The sequence below is a fragment of the Cydia strobilella genome, chromosome Z (genome assembly GCF_947568885.1).
Source record: "Cydia strobilella chromosome Z, ilCydStro3.1, whole genome shotgun sequence".
Lineage (NCBI taxonomy): Eukaryota > Metazoa > Arthropoda > Insecta > Lepidoptera > Tortricidae > Cydia > Cydia strobilella.
In genome coordinates this window covers 23,448,866-23,475,163 of record NC_086068.1, presented here as the reverse complement: position 1 = coordinate 23,475,163, position 26,298 = coordinate 23,448,866, and the positions used below count along the sequence as shown (strand labels likewise).

Genomic DNA, 26,298 nt, shown 5'->3' with positions numbered 1-26,298 from the left:
TCTGAATTATTCCTGAGCATGACTGGGTTTTGTCATAAAGGAGATGTCATAATTTTTATAGTAGTTAATTTTATTCGCATAAAATTTTAGTCATCTGCTTGATCAATAATGGTTTTTGCAGTGCATAGTATTAATATAGACATAAAAAAGTTATATATTTAGTGGTTATAATATGTTTTTTCATAAATGTTACAAAGCATGAATAATAAATATGTGTGGTTGTGAGGAACCCATGAAGCAAATTCAGATTCAGATTCAGATTATTTATTGGTAAAAATAATAAATTTTTTTACACGTCATATTTCCAAGTGCTTTAAGATTAGACTTAAATGTACGATAGATATAATTAAATACAATTTCAAGATGTCAGTTATTGGTTCAAGTTAATAATCATAGAATAATGTTATAAATTAATAATTAAATTAAATTCGATTCGATTAAATTACAAACAAAAGATGCATGCAACAAATATCCACTACTTAATACTGCAAATTATCACTTAGGTTTTCAAATTCATTTATATCGTAACAAGCACATTTAATTAGTAACGCCTTTAATTTATTTTTGAAAATTGCCTGCATTTCTTATGTCTATTGGAATTTTATTGTATATTTTGGGCCCAAAGACGCTGAGAGATGCTCGGGCCTTGGCCAACCGTCGCCGCGGGGGCGCGAGTAGATTTAGCGCGCGACGCCTATCGCTTCTAACACCGTAAGCTGAGTAGTTGTGCGTATTTGCTCTAACGTATAGGCAAGCGGTCAGTATGTATACACTGGGCAGCGTCAAGATTTTGTGGTGTCTAAACAGGTCCCTAGCCGGGTGATCGGCCGTTTTTCTAGCAATGATTCGTAATGCTCGCTTTTGTAGTTTAAATGGTCTATCTCGATATTCTCGATCAGCGGATGTGGCCCATAGATCAACTCCTTGTATGAGGATAGAGTGAAAATATCCAAAATATGCTTTTTTGAGATTGTCAGTAGACAACGTCGGGGCAAGCCTAGACAGAGCAAAGCACGCCGAGGCCAGTTTATTACATAATTGGTCTATGTTGGGAGTCCAGGTCAGCCCTGAGTCGATAATAAACCCGAGGTACTTAGTCTCCTTGACCTGTGGGACTATAACGTTATTTATTGATATGTCGAGTTGAGCGTTATCATTATTATTTTTTAGTTTAAAGTGTATTATGTTAGTCTTGTCAACGTTGAGTAACATCCCGTTAGCGGAAAACCATCTCGACATTTTAAGCATTATCATGGATAACGTGGATTTTAATTGATCAATGTTGTCAGCGTTAATAATGATGCACGTGTCGTCGGCGAACATTACGTACTCCGGATCATCGCAGGCAGATGTGATGTCGTTCATTAACACTAAAAACAGGTTATTGCCCGTTGAGGAGCCCTGGGGAACGGAGCTACTGCCTATAGGTTCTATTTCCGACCTCGCATTGAGGACACACGTGCATTGTCTACGATTTTTCAAGAACGAGGCTATAGTATTATAGAAACTGCCAGTAAATCCGTAGCGTGACAACTTGTCTAGGAGAAGGGCGTGATTAATCATCTCGAAGGCACGCGACAAGTCGCAGAATACGGCTGCAACTTGTCGCCCGTCTTTGAGGTGCTGGAGAACGCGCGCCACCACGTCGCGCGCGGCGTCAACCGTCGAGCGCCCGGGCTGGTAGGCGTACTGTTGGCGGTTCAATAGTTGGTTACATGTCATATGTTTTATTATTCTATTACATAGCAGACCTTCAAAAAGTTTCGACACTACTGGAATTAGCGATATGGGCCTTTAACACTTAGGTGAGCGCATGTCACCTTTACCCTTATAAATGGGGTGAACTTTTATTTGTTTCAGGGCATCAGGGTAGACTCCCGCGATAACACATCTATTAAATAGTAGTAAAAGCAATGAGATTACACTCGGGGGCAAACTATCTATAATACGAGTCGTCATGTCATATATGTCCTTTGACTCTTTGCGCTTTGTCCTTTTACATACTAGTAAGATTTCATCGAGTGTGAAAGGTATAAAATCATAGTCAGGAGGTATTATATTTAAGTATTGATCAAGGTATTCAAGTGCGGTGCGATTATATGGGGTGGCATTGTTTACGTTTGCTTCAAGATAAAACCGGTTTAGCCGTGCGGCGGCGTCGGCGACACGCGCACCTGTGCTGTCACCAGCTGATTTGTTAACGAGAACGTCAATTGCGGTGCAAGCAGTTTTTTGTTATTGCATGTTTCCATTGATATAACGCGCCATACACTTCGACACATATTATCCTTACTGCCAGCTGAGATCAGTTTGTTGACGTAGCCGCAACGTGCATCTCTTAACTCTGCCCAGTATAATAATTCGTTCTTATAACTCAGCGTCATCGGCCTTTGAACGTAACTTAGTTTTGATTTTACGGATGTTAAGACGTAACTTCTTTGATTGGACACTGACCCATGAACTAGCAATATTACTTTAGTCATAATCATAACCACACAAAGACCGTATAAAAGAGGAGCTCGAAGGAGAGGAGCCCCCTCCAGTAGGTCACGTTCAAACTTGTTCATAGATGGCAGCACCAGTCTCTCTCGCTACAACGTAAATCCGTAAGGAATTCGTTTAGGAGGTGCAAGCGCGCACTGCTTGCCCTTAGAGCTGGTCAAAGACGCCTAGTCTTACTAAGATGGCATATAGTCGAGAAATTCGGACGGGCACCGCCGTGGCGGGGTGGTCTAGGGGTTCATGGCGTTAGCCGCGATAGCTAAAGACGCCGGTTCGAATCCGGCCTTCACCACTGGAGGGCTTCGTCACTTTTTCTTTAATATATGACATCTATTACAGTTTTTAATTCATATATAGTAGTGTGACTACTTAAAAAACACAAATCAAAATATTTAATAAAATAATTTGATTTGTTCCCAAACTTGTTCATAGATGGCAGCACCAGTCTCTCTCGCTACAACGTAAATCCGTAAGGAATTCGTTTAGGAGGTGCAAGCGCGCACTGCTTGCCCTTAGAGCTGGTCAAAGTCGCCTAGTCTTACTAAGATGGCATAGAGTCGAGAAATTCGGACGGGCACCGCCGTGGCGGGGTGACCTAGGGGTTCATGGCGTTAGCCGCGATAGCTAAAGACGCCGGTTCGAATCCGGCCTTCACCACTGGAGGGCTTCGTCACTTTTTCTTTAATATATGACATCTATTACAGTTTTTAATTTATATATAGTAGTGTGACTACTTAAAAAACAGAAATCAAAATATTTAATAAAATAATTTGATTTGTTCCCAAACTTGTTCATAGATGGCAGCACCAGTCTCTCTCGCTACAACGTAAATCCGTAAGGAACTCGTTTAGGAGGTGCAAGCGCGCACTGCTTGCCCTTAGAGCTGGTCAAAGACGCCTAGTCTTACTAAGATGGCATATAGTCGAGAAATTCGGACGGGCACCGCCGTGGCGGGGTGGCCTAGGGGTTCATGGCGTTAGCCGCGATAGCTAAAGACGCCGGTTCGAATCCGGCCTTCACCACTGGAGGGCTTCGTCACTTTTTCTTTAATATATGACATCTATTACAGTTTTTAATTTATATATAGTAGTGTGACTACTTAAAAAACAGGAATCAAAATATTTAATAAAATAATAATAATAATAATAAGCCCGCAGGGCAGCTTGTGGCGAGCTGTTGGGGAGTGACGACCCCACGGACCCGAGTGCTCCAGAGAGTCGGTCAGGGTCTCCGTCTCTGGCGTGTCTTCGTCGGTCGGAGTGGACCCCAAGGGGACCCGCAGGACTCTCAGCTCTGGCTTGCCATCATTGGCCGTCCAGAGGGGAGTCGTAAGAGCTATATGCTCCAGGGGTGGAAGTGTTAAAGGGCATAACGCCGCGAGTAACTTCGGAGAAAGCGCAGCACACCTCTCGACACCCCTGAGCCGCTCACGCCGGTGTTGCGCCTGGCCGTCTTTACGATGGCGCATCAGGTGCCCATCTTGCGAGTGGCGAGTCACCGCCTGCCTCGATAGCACTGTATAGCACAATGTTATGGCAGGTGTCCGGAACTCTTAGCAATAGCCCAGTATTATATTCCACCTAAATTTAAGCCATAGACCAGGACTCTTTCCACTTTTCTATAATAGCTCCCAATGCCTGCTGAAACCGGTTTACGGGTATCTATTTATGTACCCGTGAATGGGTTCCAGCAGGCGTTCTACATGACATCAAAACTCTCCAAACGGCCTCTACGTGTTGGATCTATATCCCCACGCACGCCTTATAAATGACCGGGCCTGAAAACCCGAGAGTTTGTAACGGAGATACAAATAATAATAATAATAATAAGGGGTGTCAGAGCTATATGCTGGGGTGTCAGAGCTATATGCTCGCAGGGTGGAAGTGAAATATGCATAAGACGCGAGTTGGCACAGTGGCTGTGAGTGTTTACAGCCACTGGGTAGAAAGCGGTGCACACCTCTCCACACCCTGAGCCACTCACGCGATGTTGTCCCCTTGTCGCTCTGTGCGAGCGGCCGTTTTCGGGGACCCATATTGTGAGTTGGCGAGTCACCACCTGTCCATTTTTTTTCGTGTTTTTAAACATAGATTGGGACAGGTGCCATAGTATTTCCATAGACCCGGTAGCCAGTACACTAACATCTCAACACAATAGCCTAGTTTATTTTGTTTCTTATCATTGCAATAGTCCTGCACTAACCGGGGCTTGTCTTTGGGTGCACTACTATAGTGCATACAGGGATAATCGTCGGTTGGTGTCACATCACCTTTTAGAGTAAATTGTCTTTTTACAAGGGGCCTCTGCGTGTTGGCTTCGGCCCCACGCACGCCTTCCAAATGTCCGGGACCCCATGGTCCCGAGATTATGTAAAGGACGAACATAATAATAATAATATATTCTTTATTGTGCATAGTTAAAACAAATTTAGATACAAAATAATAAATAATAAATAATTTGATTTGTTCCCAAACTTGTTTATTTATGTAGCTTTATTAAACAAAAAATAATGAAAAACTCGTATTCATATATAAACGTGGTCAAATACGTTTTAAACGGTATGAAGGAGGGTGTATATATAGTTATATACGGCTATCAATAACTAAATATGCCTTAAACCATTATGGTTGAAAATTATTAATATTATGCTACAAAACGTTATACGTTAAACCATTATAAGTATCGATAAATATGCTTTTAGCTGGTATGACATTTGATTCATTATAATTAAAACCTATATGCACAAAAAATATATGACAAAGTGATATGTATTGACTGTTGACGCTGTACCTGCATGCTTCAGTAATAAACCAGTCATTGGTCCGAACGGTTGTTTTACTAAATACCTCACTGGCGACGAGGATGGGCTTTTGCCCTTAAGCACAGAGTTGATGAGGAACTCGAACGTCTCGTTGGTTTAGGTATATTAGTACCGGTGAACTTTTCCAAGTACGCGACTCCAATTGTCCCGGTTTTGAAGGAGAACGGGAAAATTAAAATTGCAGGCGATTATTCGGTAACGCTAAACAAAGACTTGGTTATTGACAAATATCCTATGCCGCGTATAGAAGAAGTATTTGCGAAATTAGGAGGCGGCGAACGTTATACAAAGCTGGATTTGAGCAATGCGTATAACCAATTCGTATTGAGTGACGAGTCCCGCGAGCTCACTACCATTAGCACCACTCGAGGATTGTTCCAATATACCAGGCTCGTATATGGTCTGGCCAATGCGCCGGCTATATTTCAGAGAACAATGGAGACCCTGCTGGTAGGTATAGACGGAGTGAGCATCTGGCTGGATGATGTGTGTATCACAGGCCCGGATAAGGCGACTCATTTGGAAAGGTTGCGCGAAGTTTTGTTTCGAATTAAAGACGCCGGTTTAAAATTACAAGAAGATAAGTGCGAGTTCTCTAAATCGAGCGTCACATATTTAGGTTACGTTATTGACAAAAACGGCCTCCGAACTTGCCCCAAAAAGATTGAGGCAATAGTTAATGCCTCGCGCCCATGTAATGTTTTGGATGTTAAGCGGTTTTAGGGTTTATTAATTATTATCGGAAATTTATACCCCAAAAAGATTGAGGCAATAGTTAATGCCCCGCGCCCATGTAATGTTTTGGATGTTAAGCGGTTTTAGGGTTTATTAATTATTATCGGAAATTTATACCGCGCGCCTCAAGTGTACTTAATCCGTTGCACGAATTACTTAAGGTCGACGCTGTGTGGAGATGGGGCCCCGAGCAGGAGAAGGCATTCATCGCGATTAAACGTGAGATGGCTTAGGCCGAGTCCTAACTCATTTTGATCCGGAAGCGCGACTGGTCTTGAGTGTTGACGCTGGACCCGCCGGTCTGGGGGCCGTGATATCGCTTGGCCCGGAAGGTCACGAGCGACCCCTGGCTTTCGCCTCCCGGGCACTTACGTCTAGCGAGAAAAACTACAGCCAGGTCCACAAGGAAGCCGCAGCCATAGTATACGGAGTAAAACATTTCCACCAGTACCTTTACGGACGAAGTGAACCATTTGTACTTAAAACTGACCATCGACCCCTACTTGCCATATTTGGCAAGAAAAATGGCATATCCGTTATGGCTGCCTCGCGTTTGCAACGGTACGCTATTTACTTATCAGCCTACAACTACGTCATTAGTTACATTACTAGTGAAAAAAATGTTGTGGCTGACTATTTCTCTAGGGCACCGCCGAAAGTAGTAAATCCGTCTGAGTTAAATATTGACGAAGGTAGTTCATATTTAAACTTTTTAGACGAGCAAACCTTACCAATATCGTTTGAAGATATTCGGGCGGCAACGGCCTTAGACAAGACAATGAAAATTGTTATGTAGTACATTAAAAACGGGTGGCCGCGTAAAATTAAATGTAAAAATATTCAACCATATTTTAGATGTAAAACTGATTTAGAAATCGAAAAGGGTTGTATTTTACGCGGTCATCGAATAGGTTGTCCCTCCGGCCCATAGGGCACGCGTGTTAGAGGAATTGCATAGGGGACACTTAGGAATCGTAAAAACTAAAAGTATTGCGCGCGGTAAGCTTTGGTGGCCAGGTTTGGACTCCGATATAGAACGCATTGTGCAAAATTGCACCGTATGCAGTAAACTGCGGACCGCCCCACCCCGCTCGCCCCTCCCGTGGCCTCGCGCGCGTGCATGCTGGGAACGTCTTCATATTGACTACGTGCAGGTCGGGCAAAGGATGTACTTGGTCGTGGTTGATGCATTCAGCAAATGGTTGGAGTGTTTACACATGAGTAAAGATGTTTCGACAAGATCGTTAATTGTAAAATTAAAATATCTATTTTCTACATTCGGCCTACCCAAAACTATAGTGTCTGATAATGACCCAAAAATAAATAGTGACTTATTTAGACATTTTTGTGCAGTAAATGGGATAAAATATTTAAATTCACCAATTTACCATCCCTGCCAATTTACTTTCCCCGCGGCCTTTTATCTTTTCGCCCGCTCCGGCTCCGGCGCCGACGGCACAGGCGTTGCAACCCTCACCCCCGCGCTCACCTATGTTATTGTCGAGGCCGGACGCAATTGAAAATATTGATCAAGAGATAAACGAACCACTAGATATTGCATCCGACAACGACTTTTATGAGTGTGATGATAGTAATGTGGAGGGAGAGGAAAGGGACCGACCGGTGCCAGAATCAGAAATGTTAGGTTCTGTACCCGCGGGCCCCGCGTCCGCCTCGGCTCCCGCGAGCCCTGCAGCGCCCGCGTCCCCCGCGGCCCCCGCGGACTCGCAACTGCTGCGCCCGCCAGCGCAGCAGCAGCTGGCTCAGAACGAGCACACTGATAACCAGTCGGATCCGGTTCCGCGCCGATGTTATTTAAGGCCTAGAACTAAAAGGGTTAATTATAAAATATGATAAGTATTATAATGTTATTGTATTTCTTTGAAGATACTTATATCTAAATAATTGTCTGTTTTGTTGTCAGGTTCCCAGAATAATGTGGGAGGAGTGATATGTATTGACTGTTGACGCTGTACCTGCATGCTTCAGTAATAAACCAGTCATTGGTCCGAACGGTTGTTTTACTAAATACCTCACAACTGCTGAGTATGTCATTAAATATTATTGCTATGGATGGTATAGAAAGGATGCCAATCTCTTATGGCAGAATTGTTGCAAAAGTGACCGATTTCAGCTTTAAATAATAGTTCCTAATCTCTCCGGTGGCGCTAGTTACGCTCTGGGACATGAGTATAACATGAACCATATAAGGCAACAAATAACCCGACCAAATTACGTAGGTTATTTTTGGTAGTATTTCGGTGTATGGTGGCGCCGCCTAATTACTGTTTTTTGATGGACACTTTTCATACATAGAAATTTGGCTCCTTTATATAGTCTCCATGATTATGGCTAAAAATGTATGACATATGACTTTTTATTTGTATGCGCAATGATGATTATGATGCAAGTTGTTATGCGTATCATAGATATGACTTAAACTTGTATGCAACCCAATATCGACCCCATTTTCACTACTTGGTCTAGCAAATATTTAGAAGACTACCGAATCAGTCGTCAAATTACATCACAGCTTAGTGAAGCACAACATAGATTTCGCCGTGGGCGCTCCACTGTCAGTAATCATGTAGATTTGGTAGATTATGTTACAGCAGAAATGGATGCACGCCGACAAGTAGACGCAGCTTACTTTGATTTTAGAAAGGCGTTTGATCTCGTCGACAATGACATCCTTCTGCAAAAAATTGCTGCGATAGGTTTTACACCCAAACTCTAGAGATTTTTCGCGAATTACCTTAAAAATCGTAGCCAAGTTGTCAGAGTAAGGGGATACGAATCGGAACCGTACTACATTCGATCTGGGGTAAGCCAAAGGAGCACCCTTGGACCTACGCAGTTTATTATAATGACTTGCCGGGGGCTGTTAGGTCTGCTAAGTGCTTAATGTTTGCTGATTACCTCAAACTATTCTTGGGCGTAAGCAACAGCACCGATTGTGTAGTACTCCATAAAGATATAGATGCAGTGGTAAGCTGGAGTGAAGAAAATAAGTTATATTTTAATGCAGCAAAATGTAAAGTTATTACTTTTACCAGAGCCCGGACACCGATCTATGCTACATATACTATAGGCGGCGATCAGATGGAACGTGTAACTGAGATTCGAGACCTGGGGCTGACACTAGATAGACAACTGGACTTCAGACAGCACGTGACTATGACATGCCAAAATGCAAGTAAAATGCTCGGATTTATAATGAGAGTAGCATATCAATTTTCGAATGTCAGAGTCGCAATCATGCTGTACAATGCTTCAGTTCGGAGTAGGCTAGAATTTGGAGCCATAATTTAGAATCCGCATAAATCAAACTAAAGTACACCCACTATGGTGGAAAAGATACAGCGCAAATTCGCTAGGTTTTTGTATAAGCGTCAGTACGGATACTACCCATATCTGTAACCGTCGCTATTCGTATCTGGGATGCTAAGGGCTGGATACGCTCGAGTTGAGGAGAAAGACGCTGACGTTGATCCACTACTATAAACTACTCAATGGTAGAGTTAGTGGTTCGGCGGTGTTAGAGCGGGTAGGACTGGCGGTGCCGGGCCGGGGTGCTCGAGACGGCTCGGGAGTCGGGACGGGACAGGCTGTAGCGCCGCGTCGCTGGCCGCCGCTGTTCGCGCGCAGCGTTGCGCGCACTCGCCGCACTGACAACGCGCCGACTCGCCGGGCCTGTGCGCTTCTTAATGACATGGTCCAGCACCTCCCAGAGGTCGACGTGTTCGCAGACAGTATAGAGACGTTTGTGAGGCTTGTGGCGCTGTATCTTAACAATTGCTCTACATAGAATGGTATTGATTGACATTAAATAATATAGAATGATATTGTTTGAATTATATTGTATTTGACTATTATTTATTGTTGACTTTTATTTTTATTTATCATTTGTCAGTATGTCAGTCATATAAAATGAACCATAGAGACTCACAGAGATAAATCATGGAGACTATATAAAGGAGCCAAATCTGTATGTATGAAAAGTGTCCATCAAAAAACAGTAATTAGGCGGCGCCACCATACACCGAAATACTACCAAAAACAACCTACGTAATTTGGTCGGGTTATTTGTTGCCTTATATGGTTCATGTTATACTCATATCCCAGAGCCTAACTAGCGCCACCGGAGAGATTAGGAACTATTATTTAAAGCTGAAAGCGGTCACTTGCAACAATTCTGCCATAAGAGATTGGCATCCTTTCTATACCATCCATAAGATAAATTTAAGGAAATTGACATAATGACAGTGCACTGTCAATATATTTATGAGAATATTCTGTATGTACATAAAAACATTGCCAGTTTTAAGAAAAACTGTGACATAACATTAATACTAGAAATAAGCATAAGCTTGCAGTACCTTTCACTCGGCTCCATAAAATTAAAAAATCATTCATGGGTAACTGTGTAAGATTTTATGATAAACTTCCAAATATCATTACTGAATTATCTGTTAATAAATTTAAAAAATATGTGAAACGTAAACTTATCTCTAAAGCCATAATAATAGCACACAAGATTACATGAATGATGAAACACCGTGGGATTGTGACTGAAAATAATTAATTATTTATTATTGTGTTAATAATGATGAAATTGATAATTCAATGAATACCTATATTAGGTAATCCGTATTTTTTGACATTTAGAATTTTATTCTAGAAAGTTTCTAGACCAGTATTTTTTATACGATTTTGGTGTTTGACGATCCTTTTGTGAATTCTTGTTATTAAGTTTGACATATCTATAATAATTCAATGTTTTTAAGAATAATAATAACTGCATCAATAAATTGCTCTGATATTTAGATTAAGGTAATATTTAAAACTTGACAATTTCAAAGTGCTTGTTGCTAGGCCTATTTGAATAAAGAATATATTGACTATTGACTATATGACATTTGTATTAGAATAAGCTTAATTTGATGAATTTTTTTTCTTTGTTTTTTAATGATGCTATTTAATTTTTAAATGTTTTAATGTAATTAATGTGTAAGTGTTTTGGTTCAGCACTGTGTAGGTACTTGCATTTGGTTAAATAAATAAATAAAAAAAGACGTTCACGTTCGGGTCACGATAACATATACCAATTCAAGTAGTTAAATCATGTGTGGACTATATTGCAGACCCTCTTGTGCACATTATAAATCGTACGCTTGAAACTGGAATATTCCCCGATGACCTTAAGAAAGCAATAATAAAACCACTTTTCAAAAAAAGAAACTAAACCAATATTGAGCAACTATAGATAAATCGCACGCGGTTTTCGATCCTTTGCCGACTATCGCGATTGATTTATCTTTTTGGCAAACCGAGAGTTCTCAGTTCGGGGCGAACTACTATTAATATTTCTGGTTAATTATTTTTGAACATTACTTATATTGAGGATATTCATAGTCACTTGGTATATATTTTGGAACAATCCATTCAGTAGTTTTCAATCTAGAGCAGTTTATAATCAACTCTGCATTCTGAAAACTTTGGACGTTTTCTTATAATTTGTTAGACCAAGTAGTGAAAATATTATAGTATTATATATATTAAATTTGTAATCTACTCACAAAGCCCTTTCATTTTACACCCCACATGGTATCTTTAAAGGAAAAAACAAATTTTCTTTGTACCGCCGAATTTATGACGTCACAGATGCTACCCCACCATTTTCGCGCTTGTCATCTTATATAGGTCTATAGGTTATATAGGTTTTCTGTTTTAAAAATTTTGTTTCTTTGTGGTGCCATAAAGAATATTTATTATTATGTGTATCTCCGTTTTACAACTCTCGGGTCTTTCGAGCCCGGTCATTTATAAGGCGTGCGTGGGGATATAGATCCAACACGTAGAGGCCGTTTGGAGAGATTTGATGTCATGTAGAACGCCTGGTGGAACCCATTCACGGGTACATCAATAGATATCCGTGAACCGGTTTCAGCAGGCATTGGAAACTATTGTAGAGAGTATGGACAGAGTACTGATCTATGGTTTAAGTTTGGGTGGTTAAAAGACTGGGCTATTACAAAGAAGTCCGGACACCTGCCATAACATTGCTTGCACAAGTTATCGAGGCAGGCGGTGACTCACCACTCGTTAGATGGGCACCTGATGCGCCATCGTAAAGATGGCAAGACGCAACACCGGAGTGAGCGGCTCTGGGGTGTCGAGAGGTTTGCTGCGCTTTCTCCGAAGTTACTCGCGGCGTTATGCCCTTTAACACTTCCACCCCTGGAGCATATAACTCTTACGACTCCCCACTGGACGGCCAATGAAGGCAAGCCAGAGCTGAGAGTCCTGCGGGTCCCCTTGGGGTCCACTCCGACCGACGAAGACACGCCAGAGACGGAGACCCTGACCGACTCTCTGGAGCACTCGGGTCCGTGGGGTCGTCACTCCCCAACAGCTCGCCACAAGCTGCCCTGCTTATTATTATTATTATAGGTATTTGTGTGTAAAATTATAATGAAAAAAAAAAAACAATAATTGATAAAGTTCACTTTATTACATTACATTGTTTTATTTTGTATCCGTATCAGTTATCCTTTATTCGTAAACTTTGGTTTGTGGAGTAGTCATGGAGCCTATTTTACTCAAGCTTCTGCGGTATATACCTGAAAAATTGAATGCATGGGTAATAATAGTACATTGTGATACAAGTGTGCTAAGTTGGTCATTATAGTAAACGAGCGCGCAATAAGAAAGCCGATACACACGCGTTTCATACGACGTTTTTCAACACACTTGCACACAAAAAAAGAAACTTTCATATTAATCAAATTTTAATTGTTAAAACAGTAAGTCTAAAATTTTTCATACTGCCGGCCGCCCCTCGCCCCGGCCGCGGGTGGGCCGAGGCGTGGCAGGCGGTCGGGGGGCGCCGGTGCCCGCCAGTCCGACTAATTGAAGAAGGCACCGTTTCCAGGCATATTATTAGCAATCAGTTACCTTCTTAACTCAGTCGGATAATATAATGAAAAAGCACGCGTGTTTTCTAGGATTATGACCCAAAGATCGGTGGAATAAAAACGTCGTTTTGAACAAGTGTGTTGAAAACAATTATATTATATATCTCCTGACCGATTTCGGCCACAGCGACTGTGTGCTCTTGAGTAGGCAATTTTAATTCGCGTTATTAGTGTAGCTGATCCACTCTGGTGCGCCCTTATAGTACAGCGGCCAGAGGGCCTAAAACACCATTCGATGTGACTGTACAGTATACTACCGACAAGTGGTATCGTTGTGTTCGGGAGAGTCTACTGAGTACGAAATAAGAACTTGTCACTTTCTAAGAGTGTGGGTGGGGATAACTGTGACGTCACAAAATCGGCAGTACAAAGTTTTTAACTTTTTTCTTTTAAACATACCTTTATGTAGGGTACCAAATGAAAGGGCATTGGGAGTAGATTACAAATATATAACATAGTCTAACATTTTCACTAGTTGGTCTAACAAATTATTGGAAAATGATCAAAAATTTCACAATTCAGAGTTGACTTTGAACTGCTCTAAATTGAATATGGCTGAATGGATTAGTTCAAATATTATACAATATGACTGTGAATATCCTTTATATCATGTCTAAAAATAATTAACGAGATATATTCTAATATAAGGAAAGTACATCAAGTTGAATAACGCTATAATTTTCTGTTATACTATACCAAACAAACATACATTAGACCAGAAAATTATACTGATATTCAACTTCATGTACTTTTCTTATTTTTGGATATATCTGTTTAATTATTTTTAGATATAATATAGAGGATATTCACAGTCATGTATATAAATTTTGGACTAATCCAATTAGCCATTTAGAGCAGTTCAAAATCAACTCAGGATTGTGAAATTTTTGAGCGTTTTCTAATAATTTGTTAGACCAAGTAGTGAAAATGATAGACTATGTTATATATTTGTAATCTACTCACAATGCCCTTTCATTTGGTACCCCACATGGTATGTTTAAAAGAAAAAAGTTAAAAACTTTGTACTGCCGATTATGTGACGTCACAGTTATCCCCCCCCCCCCACACTTAGGAAGTGACAAGTTCTTATTTCGTACTCAGTAGACTCTACCAAACACAACGATACCACTTGTCGGTAGGTAGGTACGTAGGTACCCTATCTTCTTGCTAAATACTCGAGCGCATTTTTGGCACGTCAAACAACAATCCGGAATTATTGGGAATAAACAATAATCCAGTAACTTTATACATTTAGCGGTTGCGTCAAATCCGGTAGTTCTGATTTTTTGTAGACTTGTTTATGATGTTGCCCCAATAAATAATCCAAGTTGACCTCGAGCGCCGAACGCAACTTTGTCAAAAATCGAAAAAAACCACGAAAATTTCGGATTTTTTAGGCAATTATAACCCTAAAGGACTAGTTTTGATAGTACCTTCTCAAGACGTTTTTAAGCTACTAAAAAAAAACCATGCCATTATTGGTGAGTGCATGCCACTCGCTGATACACAATGCTCACGCGCTCACCAACAATGGGCACGCGCACGCAAAGGAACAAATGCTTTTGTTTAACAGATTAGGGTCTTAGGCGAAAAAATCATTTGAGAAGATGCAGACCATAAAGGCCATGCCAGGATAAGCTAAGTGAATTTGCCCCCAGCGAGTTTTGGCTTGTAATTTTTATTTTGATGGCTTTCTATTATATTAACAAGTATGCAAAATTTCAGCCCCCCAAACTTTATAGTTTTTTGCAAAAAAACAACGAAATATGATCTTCACCATTTTTTTTTCTAGCCAGCCGATTTTGACGTGCGTCACGTGTATTGTGCATATAGGCCAGGAAATAAATGCCCAAAAAAAGGTATAGAGGGAAATGCTTGGAACACAATTTTTGACTTCGTAACTTTGTTTGGACTAGTTAGGTGAACATATCAAAAGTCCCCGGCCATAACCCTGGTGCTGGAGGGGAGAGGGGGGTTTGAAGGTTCCATTTTTCGCTTTTTCGATTATATCTCGGAAACTATGCGTCTGAGCGACTTGGCCACTTATACAAATGAAAAGAGATTTACTTTGTTACAAGATTTATTCATTCAAGTTTTTCGATATCTTGTAGTTTTTGAGATATCCGCTCTTGAAGGTTTATTTAGGGCTCTCATTTTTATCTTGATTATCTACATCAGTTAAGCTGCTAGGCCAGGTTTGGGATCGTTTTCGTATTTTAAATCGGGGGTGCTGAATTCATTTATGGTATCAACATTTCCACCATTCCTAAGTGCCTGAGTGGAGACCATTTCGGCTTCACATCTCTATTTCTACTGTTTTGTTTATCCTTGTCTTGTATTTGCTATATATGTGTTGTATTGGTGTGTTGTCTGAATAAATGAATTCAATTCTATTCTATTCTGTACAAAAAAAATACAATTTAATTTAAAAAATTTTAAAGTACTTTCACGTGAGCGACAGTTCCAAGTTTTTCACCAAGGCTAGCAAGCTACAAAATGAATGTTTTTACTTAATTTTGTTTGTGGTGTTTTTTTTAATTGAATACATCACTACGTTTTCTATACCGCCTCATTAAAACTTAAAAAAAAACTAATACGTTCCTTCTGTGCCGTTATTCATAGTAGGTCAAATAAAGCTGATTTGGCCCGGTAGTCATGAGATCGTACCGCGCCTACCCCCAAAAAAGAGGGGGAAGAGGGGTCGACTCCCCAGGTCCAATTCGCCCAGGTCTTAGCAACAAGGGCAAGTAATATATCATTTTCGTATAATTTAGGGACGGGGTTTCATTTTTGAAATAATTATTATACCTTTTCATACAAAAAAATGATTTCTGTGCAAAAAATTAAAATGTCATGTAAGTAATTTATTTTGATAATTTTGGCTGTTACAATCATAGTATGGCAAATAACACTAAAATATGATTAATCTCAAGCCAAAATGAAAATATCAACGAACGACGAAACCAATGTTCAACGAATTTGAACCGTTGGCCATTCAGCGCGGTAACGCTGCCAGCGTAATGGTGACATTTGAGCCAGGTGCGATTCGTGACGGTTATTTTATTTAAACAAAAAAAAAATTACGAAACCTGTTGCGGATATCATCATTGGTATTTTTGGGACGAAGCATGTTGCTGATTTGCATTTGTAGCCACCTGACGAAGCCTGCGTTGCGGATTTTTTACATGTAACTATATTATTTTTTAAGATTTTCTCAAATTCTGTATTTTAATTTTAATGTAGTGTGCAAATAAATAAATATAAAAAAATTGAAAAAATATTTGAAAAGACGTCATTTAATATTATAAAATATTAATAATATTTTTATTTTGCCCTTCAGTTTAATCATATGTTTTGCGCAAATATTACATCACTGACTACTTGCAGACATGCTGTTGACTAGGTACTTGTTTATTTTACACGTAATTATTGCAATAGATCACTCAAATTTCATATTATTATGTACGTTATAACGTAGCAAAATCCATTTTGTTGTTAGTTTTTAAAGATATACGTCATGCGATATCCGATGTTAATTTGAATAACCGGCAAAGAAGAACCGTTTTAATATTAAAAAGGCTAGCTTTGGTGAAAAACTTGGAGGTGTCGCTGACGTGAAAAAACGGGTCTCACCCGTTGACCACAAACGCTGTAAAGGGTTCGAAACGTCGGGATGTATTATAAATTAAATATAAATCCGTTTTCATAATTTTATTTCATGAATACATTTTTTTTACTTTTTTCACGTCAGCGACACCTCCAAGTTTTTCACCAAAGCTAGCCTTTTTATTAAGCTACAGAATAACTGTATTTACTTAATTTTATCTGTGGTAAAACAAGGTACTTGTTGTCATATACATGACGCACGTCAACAGATGGCTAGAAAAAAAATATTGAAGAAATATCATATTTCGTTTCTTTTCACAAAAAAACTATGAAGTTTGGGGGCTGACATTTTGCATACCTATTTGTTATTAATAGAAAGCCACATCATCAAAAAAAATTACAAGCCAAAACTCTCAGATTCACTTAGCTTATCCTGGCATGGCCTTTACTTCAATCAAAGAGGATATAATATTATAGAGCGGTACTGTCATAGTAAATTTTGTAATTACAGTAAATTCACTGCCATATATCGACACACTTTAAAACTCAAAATGAAGATTTATAAAAATACGTTACGATACGATTTATAATGTATTTAAATATGGATAAATGATTTTTTTATTTGCATTAATTATTTTTATTATTTTGACCCATGTTCTTTCACTGATATGCGTTAAAATTGTTAAATAAAAACGAAACCGTCAACGCCCTCTATACGAGAGTATGCCAAAGATAATAATAATATTCATCTAATCGAGAATCAAATTTTCGTCATTTTCTAGGCACGTTTTTTCCTTAGACTGTATCCATCTATTACGGAGTTATATCTATCTTTGCTACAATGCGAGACTAGAATTGCCTCTGTAGATCTAATAGTTTTCGAGATAAAGCCTTTCAAAGATTATAATTTTTTCGAACTTGAATTCACTTGTGCGAAATTTTCGCGGTTTTTTCGATTGTTGACAAAGTTGCATTCGGCGCTTGAGGTCACAAACTTGGATTATTCATTGGGCCAACATCATAAACAAGTCAGCAAAAAATCCGGTAGTTTGAAGGAAAGGAAGGTACTTTCAGGCGACAAAGTTATTGGATTACAAGTCCAGAAACATGAAATGGAGTACCAAAATAAAAATTATAAATCGGCCAAGCGCATGTCGAACATGCTTCGTGTAGGGTTCCGTAGTTGACCCTCGATCACAGAAGGCTGGGGATGGGGGGGGCTTAATGTAGATACTATGGACATTACAACGCAATCTTCGCAGCAAATTAAATATTTGCGATAACTCAAACACGGCTTAACAGATCATGATTGAGTTTCATGGTATTTACAAACTTTTTGGACCCACAGTAAGTTTCAGTGCACTTGATTTGATTGATATGTATGTTCATGTCCAATTGTAGCTTGTTAGTAATAACTTAATAAGCCGCCAATGGACAGACAGATATGACTATGAGTTCCTATGTAGTCCACTAAGGAAGCACAAAAACGGTTACGGATGATACCTACCTTTCGTTTCAACTTAATTTTGTTAGTGTCCATGTAGGCCTGCAATGCAAGGTATATGAAGCGGTACTGCAAGCTGTTCTGCACCATGCCGCCGCGCTGCGCGCGCACTAACCTCACCGTGTTGTACACGTCGATCGTGCAATTTAATCCTGTAACACGGTTTTTGATCATCCCACAAATTACTATGAGCATGAGTAAAAATAACTTGCTTAATAACAATTAGTAGGTTCACGGTGGCTAAGAAACCGACGGAGGTACGGAAATGATGACATATGCTCACCAGACGTGTTAATTTTATCGATAAGAATGTCAAGGACCACCATAGTGCCAGACCGCCCCACTCCCGCTGAGCAGTGTACGCAGAGGACATTCTGAAAAGTAGTCAATCTCACATTAGGTATTATAAATCAGTTCCCGTATTGTACTCGTAAGTAACTAGCTAAAGTCACCATATTTTTATTTTATTTATTTATCTAAAACAATCTTAAAATACTATGTACATTTGGAAACAGCGAGCGAAAACCGCGTACGGTTTATCTGCCGCCATTGTCGCTCGTTTACATTCCGGTTATCCGAATCTAAATCTAAATCTCTTTATCTAAATTTAATATTAAGGAAATACTGGTAAGTTAAGTAATCAGCATTTAGTTTGCCCGAGTTGTTGATAAACAACTCGGGCGCGCTCCTGTACTTGATAACAACATTTTTTTTTTAATTATTTTAGTCTTATGTGTGTTATTAAATATATTTTGATTAACAGCATTTGGCCATGAGTTTAGTGTATCGGGTAACAGAAATTGCCAGGTTCTCTTTCCATAGGTATTCCTGTAAGGTGGTAATACATACTTTCTTAATTTTTGTGACCTAGATCTATTTTGAAGTTTAGGTGAGTTAGCGATTTCATCACATACTAGCATCATTTTAAACTTATCATAGATATTAATTATTTTACAGTACTCAAATAGCTTTGATTTGTGATTTCTATACATTTTCCCTATCGAGTTAGGTACAATTGTTTTTATCAGGCTTAGTTGTGGTTTATATACATTATCCAGGTAAAGGATGACTCACGTTAGACCGGGCCGTGACCGGGCCGGAGCTTCCTGCGCTTACTTTTCTATGACATGACAGGTGATCACGTGATGCTTTCCATAGAAAACGAAGCGCCGGAAGCTCCGGCCCGGTCACGGCCCGGTTTAACGTGAGTCATCCTTAAGTTTTATGTTCTGCCGTAAGTACTTAAGCTGTAACTAATTATCGATTCGGCTAGTGACATGTATAGCATTCTACGGGTACTAAAGGGTATTTATATTTTAAAAGGGATAAATTGGACAATATGGATCTCAGTTTATTCCATACATAATTAATGTGAGGGCCTCAGTTAAATTTATTATCTATGTTTAGGCCAAGGTATGTATGTTTGTCTACTTGCTCCAGGGGTTCGCAATCGCATGTGTTCGTTGTAACGCGTTGTAGGCACTGGTATTTGTGTGCTATTATCCTAGGTGTTATTTGGCATTTTTGGTAAGCGGAGTGGTAGATAGTGGTGGTGGATAGTAATAGTTGAGAAGTATTTTTGCCCTTCTGAAAACCATATTGTTTGTGATTAATAATATTATATTCACGTAAAAAGGTACCTAAAGGTATAGGTATTAAATAGGTACCTATATTAAAACAAGTCACTTACGTATTTTACAATACGTTTTAAAACACGCGTGTGACGGTTTTTTCTGGATTATTTTTATTTGCTTTCTCCATTTCTACGTAATAATTATTTCAGTATGTAGGGGTGTACATACCGGGTGAGTAAATTACCTGATCTGGCGGACTATCCTCGTTCATGACCTGCGCCACACGCCGGTTGACCTCTGCGATGAACGCCAGCAAGCCGTCCGGCTCCTCGGGACTCCCGTGATCGGGCCACGTCTTCAATTCAAGCAACATCAAAAAAGTTAAATGTTTTCAAAACTGTACACTGGCAAGTATTCAATAGCATTCATTTGGATTCTACTTATTTGTAATGTGTTACAGCTACTTTTTTCTTCGCGTTAGTGTGGTGAAAAACTGTGCTTTACTCGGAAGCAAAATTTGTTTAAACCTCTTGAATTGAAACCGTCGCAACACTGAGCTTCCACTTTTTGAACCACTCGCTCCGCTCGTCAATTCGGAATCCTTTGCTTGCTCGGTTATTAATATTAGCACTATGGGTTAAACAACAACTTTGCCCCCTTGTAAAACAGTTAACAGGTGGTGTTACAACGCCTAGGGGTCGAATACATACCGTAAACTGGTACTGGTAGATAGTTTTACACTGATCTTTATCGTCGGACACGTCAAATTCTCTTAGAATGTAGTTTTCATAACACATTTTCGAGGTCGACTTCACGAGCAGATCCCCGTAGTATTCCTGAAGACCTGACAGTGGCCAATATCGTTCACATTTTTTCTGTAAAAATAAAACTGAAAATATTAATAAAAAATAACGGTAACACTTTTATATTGCTCTTACTTTTGTATTTCAATAGGATTTAATTTAAATTGGTTTGTAATATTGTCTTCGGTTACCGCGATAGTTACTCATGAAATAAAACTATGAAAACTGATTATATCGCGTATATTGAATTTATAATACATCCCGTTGTTGTCACCCGTTGACCACGAACGCTGTAAAGGGTTCGAAACGTCGGGATGTATTATAAATTCAATATACGCTATATAATCCGTTTTCATAGTTTTATTTTTTAAATTGGTTTGGTCAAACTAAGTATGTGACAAATACCAAAAGTTGGAGAATCAGTAGGACAACAATATTAACATACTGATTTATACAGAAATTAATTGGCTTACTAGAAAACACAATTCCCCCAATAAGGGCGCCACTGGACGGACGAAGCAATCTTACACCAGCATAAATAAGTCATTAACTAAAACGTAAAGACGGGCCCTACGGGTGTAACGAAGTGGGCCAGTAAGAGTACATTGGTATCAAATCGCCTTGTGGGCGACAAATGCGAGCCAGTCGTGCAGTATATGTAGAATAAAAAAGTTTTAAATATAAAAGTTATTCCTTTGTATTAGGAATATTGGTTACTGATTTATAATAAATTAATTTTGGATGACAGTTCTTAACCTGACAAAATTGCTTTGCCAGACTTTATGTAGGTAGGCAGTGTGAACAAGGGGGAAAGGTGAGGTTCCCTTTTCAGAGCGCAGACCGGTCAGGTTGAGGTACGAGTCGGCAGCGGCACTCTTATAAGATGGTGTTGGGTTCAGGCCTGGCTAATCAGAAGATCAAACAACAAACAACTCTTCTATTTAATAAGATTTTATTCAGCACCCACAGAGTGTATATGTATACGTAGCTGTCTTATAAAGTAATCGATGAAGCCCGTAATAACAATAGTAACATAATATTTATCAGTACGGTTTTTACTCACTATTATTTTTAGTCGCTTTTGGCGACATGTTTCGGATTCTTTGGGAATCCATCCTCAGGCACGAGTGTCCGCGGCGGTTGTACGTCGTGCACTGCCCGCGCCGCCCGCCTCGTCGCTCGTTGCGCACGCTCTGATGGGGCGGGGGCGGGGGGCGCGGGGCAGTCCGCAGATGGAGTCGTCAAGTGAAGGTCTGGTAGGGCGGCTGTATCGAACGAAGTCAAGCACACTGCACTCTGTGCCTGAGGATGGATTCCCAAAGAATCCGAAACATGTCGCCAAAAGCGACTAAAAATAATAGTGAGTAAAAACCGTACTGATAAATATTTTGAAATATGTCTCACGATAGTTTAAGTGCGAATAGTAACATATTTGGGTCGAGGTCGAGCTTGCTAGTTACCTGTTTTTATTATCCATTTATCAATTCCGAACCGAACCCATATATTGTTTCAATTAATATAAGTCTAAAAAATGTAGCTAAAACTAACAGAAACCGATTAATACATACATACATAGATAAACAATACTTAGGGAATAGTGTCGTAATGTCATCGGTGTCATCAAGGGCTTACCTTGCCTCGTTCAATTTCATTTGTAATCATAGCTATAACTCTAACATCTTCTTGCCACACCATTCGCCAGAAATCATCCTTTGTAGTTGCCAGACAGCCTTGCGTGACGATATATAACTTTGTTTTGACTGAAACATACATTACACATTATTATACATTAGGAAAAATTAAAAAATACATGACAGGGTCGCCATTGGATATGACAGGTTAATTGAGACAGACGATATCTTATAAATACGAATTTATTCTGCTTAAATCTACAAAGTATGCTAGAAGTCAAACCAAGAAAAGTCTGCAGAGATTTTGACAGCACACGCAGTGCGTGTTATTTTAAACGTCAACTTGTATGAAATTATGACGTATAAATACACTGGCACTGCGTATGCTGTCAAAATATCAGCAGACTTCTCTTGGTCTAACTCTACTTATTACATATATATACTATAGTGTACTTGGTTAGCGCTAGGTGTAACAGTGTGAGTGCGGCGTAGCGAGCACACTACATATTTAATGAATATAATGATGTAAAATAAGGTTATAAATATTTTAGTTTAAAACCTGCATCTGGATATAGATTTCCATTGATCTTATTCATGTTCATATTACGCCGGACCAGCATAAGCGCATCGTCTGACAGGGATTTTGAAGCCAAGGTGGTCTTAGAAAGATCCTCGGCAGCAATTATAGGTAAAGTAAGAAAAATAAATTTAATGTTGTTAATATGTATTATAGAGACTAGTTTCTGACCGCAACTTTGTCTGCGTGGAATGGTGATGAACTGATGAATGATGTTGATTGATAAAAACTATGTTTAGCCCCAGGCCTCAAGCTATCTCCAAACTAAATTTCAGCGGTTTAAGCGTGACGAGGTAACATCCAAACAGACAGTCAGATAGAGTTACTACGCATTTATAATATTTCGCATATTTTCAAAGATACCCATCGAACAGGAGGTCGATCATGTATTTGTAAAGACGTATGTATATCTAATGGTGTGTATATCTGTTCTATGAATCTAAGTTTCCAAATATCATGTTTAATTTTCAAGTTTTCTCAAACATGCAATGTAATATTGATATTATGTTAATGAGAAAATTAAAAAGTCTGATATATATTTTTTATAATTTTTGTATAAACAGTTTAGAAGTTAAAAACTGTAATAGATGTCATATATTAAAGAAAAAGTGACGAAGCCCCCTCCAGTGGTGAAGGCCGGATTCGAACCGGCGTCTTTAGCTATCGCGACTCGCGCTTTATCGCGCTTTATCGCGCTTTAGTTTAGAAGTTATTCAAGAAAATAGGCAAAAATTACCATTCCCCCCCCGCTTATCTCCGAAACTTCGCATTTGGGCTTCGAGGTATTTGATCTTGCTATCCGAGCTACTTTGCATCAGTTTTGTATATAAACCAGATCGATCGTAAAATTTCTGTTATAATCCCACGTATTATATTTTTATAAATTAAGTAAGATCTATCAAATGACATCACTTTTTTCTAAATACGTCCATGGACTAATGAGATCACTTAGTAAATACCGAGCATTAGGGTTATTTTAGCTCCGAATGCGTCGTTTCTAGCGCAAAATGAGCGCCATCTCTGTCAGCGGTGCATTAAATTCCAAGTAATGGCTTCTTTCCTAAACATCGATAAAAATAAAACTATGCATATAGCTTTTAATGTTGCAGAGATATAAACTACCGCGCCATAACATTTTCCGTTATATCTAGTTTTTGGTCCGACACATTCGGGTTTTTCAAGAAGTTTCACGTACAAAACTAAAACATTGTTAAAACTTCTGTAATGCACGGAACCCTTGAAACGCGAGTCCTACTCGCACTGTTTTTTTAATTTCCATTTCACAGATATGGCATTTAGGCCACAGACCTAAAATTTATGCTTACGCAAGCAATAAGAAGGTATACTAGGAACACAATTTTTGACTTCGTAGCTTTGTTTGGACTAGTTAGGAGATGAACATGTCGAAAGTCCCCGACCGTCACTCTGGTGCTGGGGGTAGAGAGGGGTTTGAAGGTTCAATTTTTCGGTTTTTCGATTATATCTCGGAAACTATGCGTCTGAGCGACATGGCCACTTATACAAAATGAAAAGTGATTCAATTTGTTACAAGTTTTAATAGGCCAAGTTTTTTGATATCTTGTATAGTTTTTGAGATATCCGCTCTTGGAGGTTTATTTAGGGCTCTCATTTTTATCTTGATTATCTACATCAGTGAAGCTGCTAGGCCGGGTTTGGTAACGTTTTATAAATCGTGGGTGCTGAATTCATTTATGGTATCAATATCGACACCTTTCCGAAGTAAAAACATATAAACTAAACAAATAACTTTTTTTTAAACTCCTCTTCACGCTTAAACCGCTGAACCCATTTAGTTGAAATTTAGTAAATAGATGTTTTAAGTCCCGAGACAGGATATAATATATTTTTTTTATTTTAAAAATCATTCTTTGAAAGTGTGAAATTTGGTGTGAGGGGAATTCAGCTTCTTCGCCGAAGTTGAATTCCTGAGGTTAATACTGTTTAAATTTAGGTTTGAAGTCATGTTTGGTATTATTTTCAACTAAATCAAACATGTAGACCATCCCAAATATTATTTAAATAGGCTCAGCGGTTATTGATTCCCCATACAAAATTCCACCCCACTTTTCACACACTTAAAAGATGATTTTGGTTATAAAACTATCCTATGTACTGTCCCGGGACTCAAACCATCTCTGTACCAAATTTCAATGAAATCGGTTCAGCGGTTTAAGCGTGTTTACTAAGGAATGGTGTCAATGTTGATACCATAAATGAATTCAGCATCCCCGATTTATTCGAAAACGTTACCAAACCCGGCCTAGCAGCTTCACTGATGTAGATCAAGATAAAAATGAGAGCCCTAAATAAACCTTCAAGAGCGGATATCTCAAAAACTATACAAGATATCGAAAAACTTGACTTAATAAAACTTGTAAAAAATTAAATGTCTTTTTATTTTGTATAAGTGGCCAAGTCGCTAAGACGCAAAGTTTCCGAGATATAATCAAAAAACCGAAAAATAGAACCTTCAAACCCCCATCTCCCCCCAGCACCAGGGTTACGGCCGGGGACTTTTGATATGTTCATCTCCTAACTAGTCCAAACAAAGCTACGAAGTCAAAAATTGTGTTCCAAGTATTTCCCTCTATAACTTTTTTTGGGCATTCACTTCCTAGCCTAATTCAGCTAGCCATAAAAAAAATTGTAAGCAATATTTGCTTTTTGGTTCGATATGGCATTCTGCCACTACGCCTATTAAAAAAACAATAAAGGATGTTTGCTATATTTTGCGGTTTTTAGTTATATAAAATCGACATGAACGTATTATAATAAATAACACATTACATATTAACAAATTCTAATACATGTAAATTTAACTAGACTAGTCTGTGCGGAAAGAGAAGAGTCGTGGAATGTTAGGGAACCCATATACCTATTCTACGACTCTTCTCTTTCCGCACACACTCTACACAAATACACATTTAAAATATTTCATTTTGCTCCTACGGAATTGAGAGCCGTAGCAGAATTGACTTTAACTTGCTGCCGCCAATATAAAAGGCGAAGTATATGTTTGCTTAAGGCAATTTTATAAATCGAAACATTTTTGTGGCATATTTTAAAGAACTGAAAGTAACTATAAAATCGTCAACACTATGTGAATCCATGCATAAGGCAACAATGTATGTGAAGCATACTATCAACACAAAAAAAACATATAAAAATACAACTAACAAAAATAAAAAAATCATAATTATATACGTGTAAAATAAACGTGTGATAAAGATATACATGTTAGAGTTAGACCAAGACAAGTCTTGATAGCACACGCAGTGCAAGTGTTATTTATACATATACGTCGTAGTAATTTTCTCAAAGACACCGGTATTCTAATTTAAATCTAATGAACTCCATTTCGGAGGTAATCAATAATTTAATTTTATCTGATAAGGCCCCCACGAGCGTGTACGAGCCTTAGGGCCTGTTTAAAAATTGATTAGTGTTTAGTACGGGTTCATACATATTCTACTAAACGTAAGTACTATCTCGGACGATTGATGTTCGAAATGTCATTGATATGTCACAGTTTTAAAAATGTTTGGTG

The 26,298-nt window shown here is 38.9% G+C and overlaps 2 protein-coding genes across 2 annotated transcripts in view; both read right to left on the bottom strand.

Annotated features, from left to right (window-relative positions):
- LOC134753714 (uncharacterized) overlaps positions 1-1,738 on the bottom strand; it is a 242,851-nt gene extending 241,113 nt beyond the window's left edge. The window contains exon 1 of the mRNA XM_063689652.1: positions 983-1,738. Within this exon, the coding sequence (XP_063545722.1) occupies positions 983-1,722 (740 nt within the window). The 5' untranslated portion in view covers positions 1,723-1,738. The remainder of the gene's footprint in view (positions 1-982) is intronic.
- A 10,814-nt stretch (positions 1,739-12,552) lies between these two features.
- Positions 12,553-26,298, bottom strand: part of LOC134754316 (tyrosine-protein phosphatase corkscrew-like) — a 68,819-nt gene continuing 55,073 nt past the window's right edge. Inside the window, exons 6-11 of the mRNA XM_063690573.1 lie at positions 22,155-22,282; positions 20,430-20,594; positions 19,964-20,074; positions 18,429-18,519; positions 18,149-18,297; positions 12,553-12,681 (exon numbers count right to left, since the gene is read on the bottom strand). Coding sequence (XP_063546643.1) covers positions 12,661-12,681; positions 18,149-18,297; positions 18,429-18,519; positions 19,964-20,074; positions 20,430-20,594; positions 22,155-22,282 — 665 coding nt within the window. The 3' untranslated portion in view covers positions 12,553-12,660. The remainder of the gene's footprint in view (positions 12,682-18,148; positions 18,298-18,428; positions 18,520-19,963; positions 20,075-20,429; positions 20,595-22,154; positions 22,283-26,298) is intronic.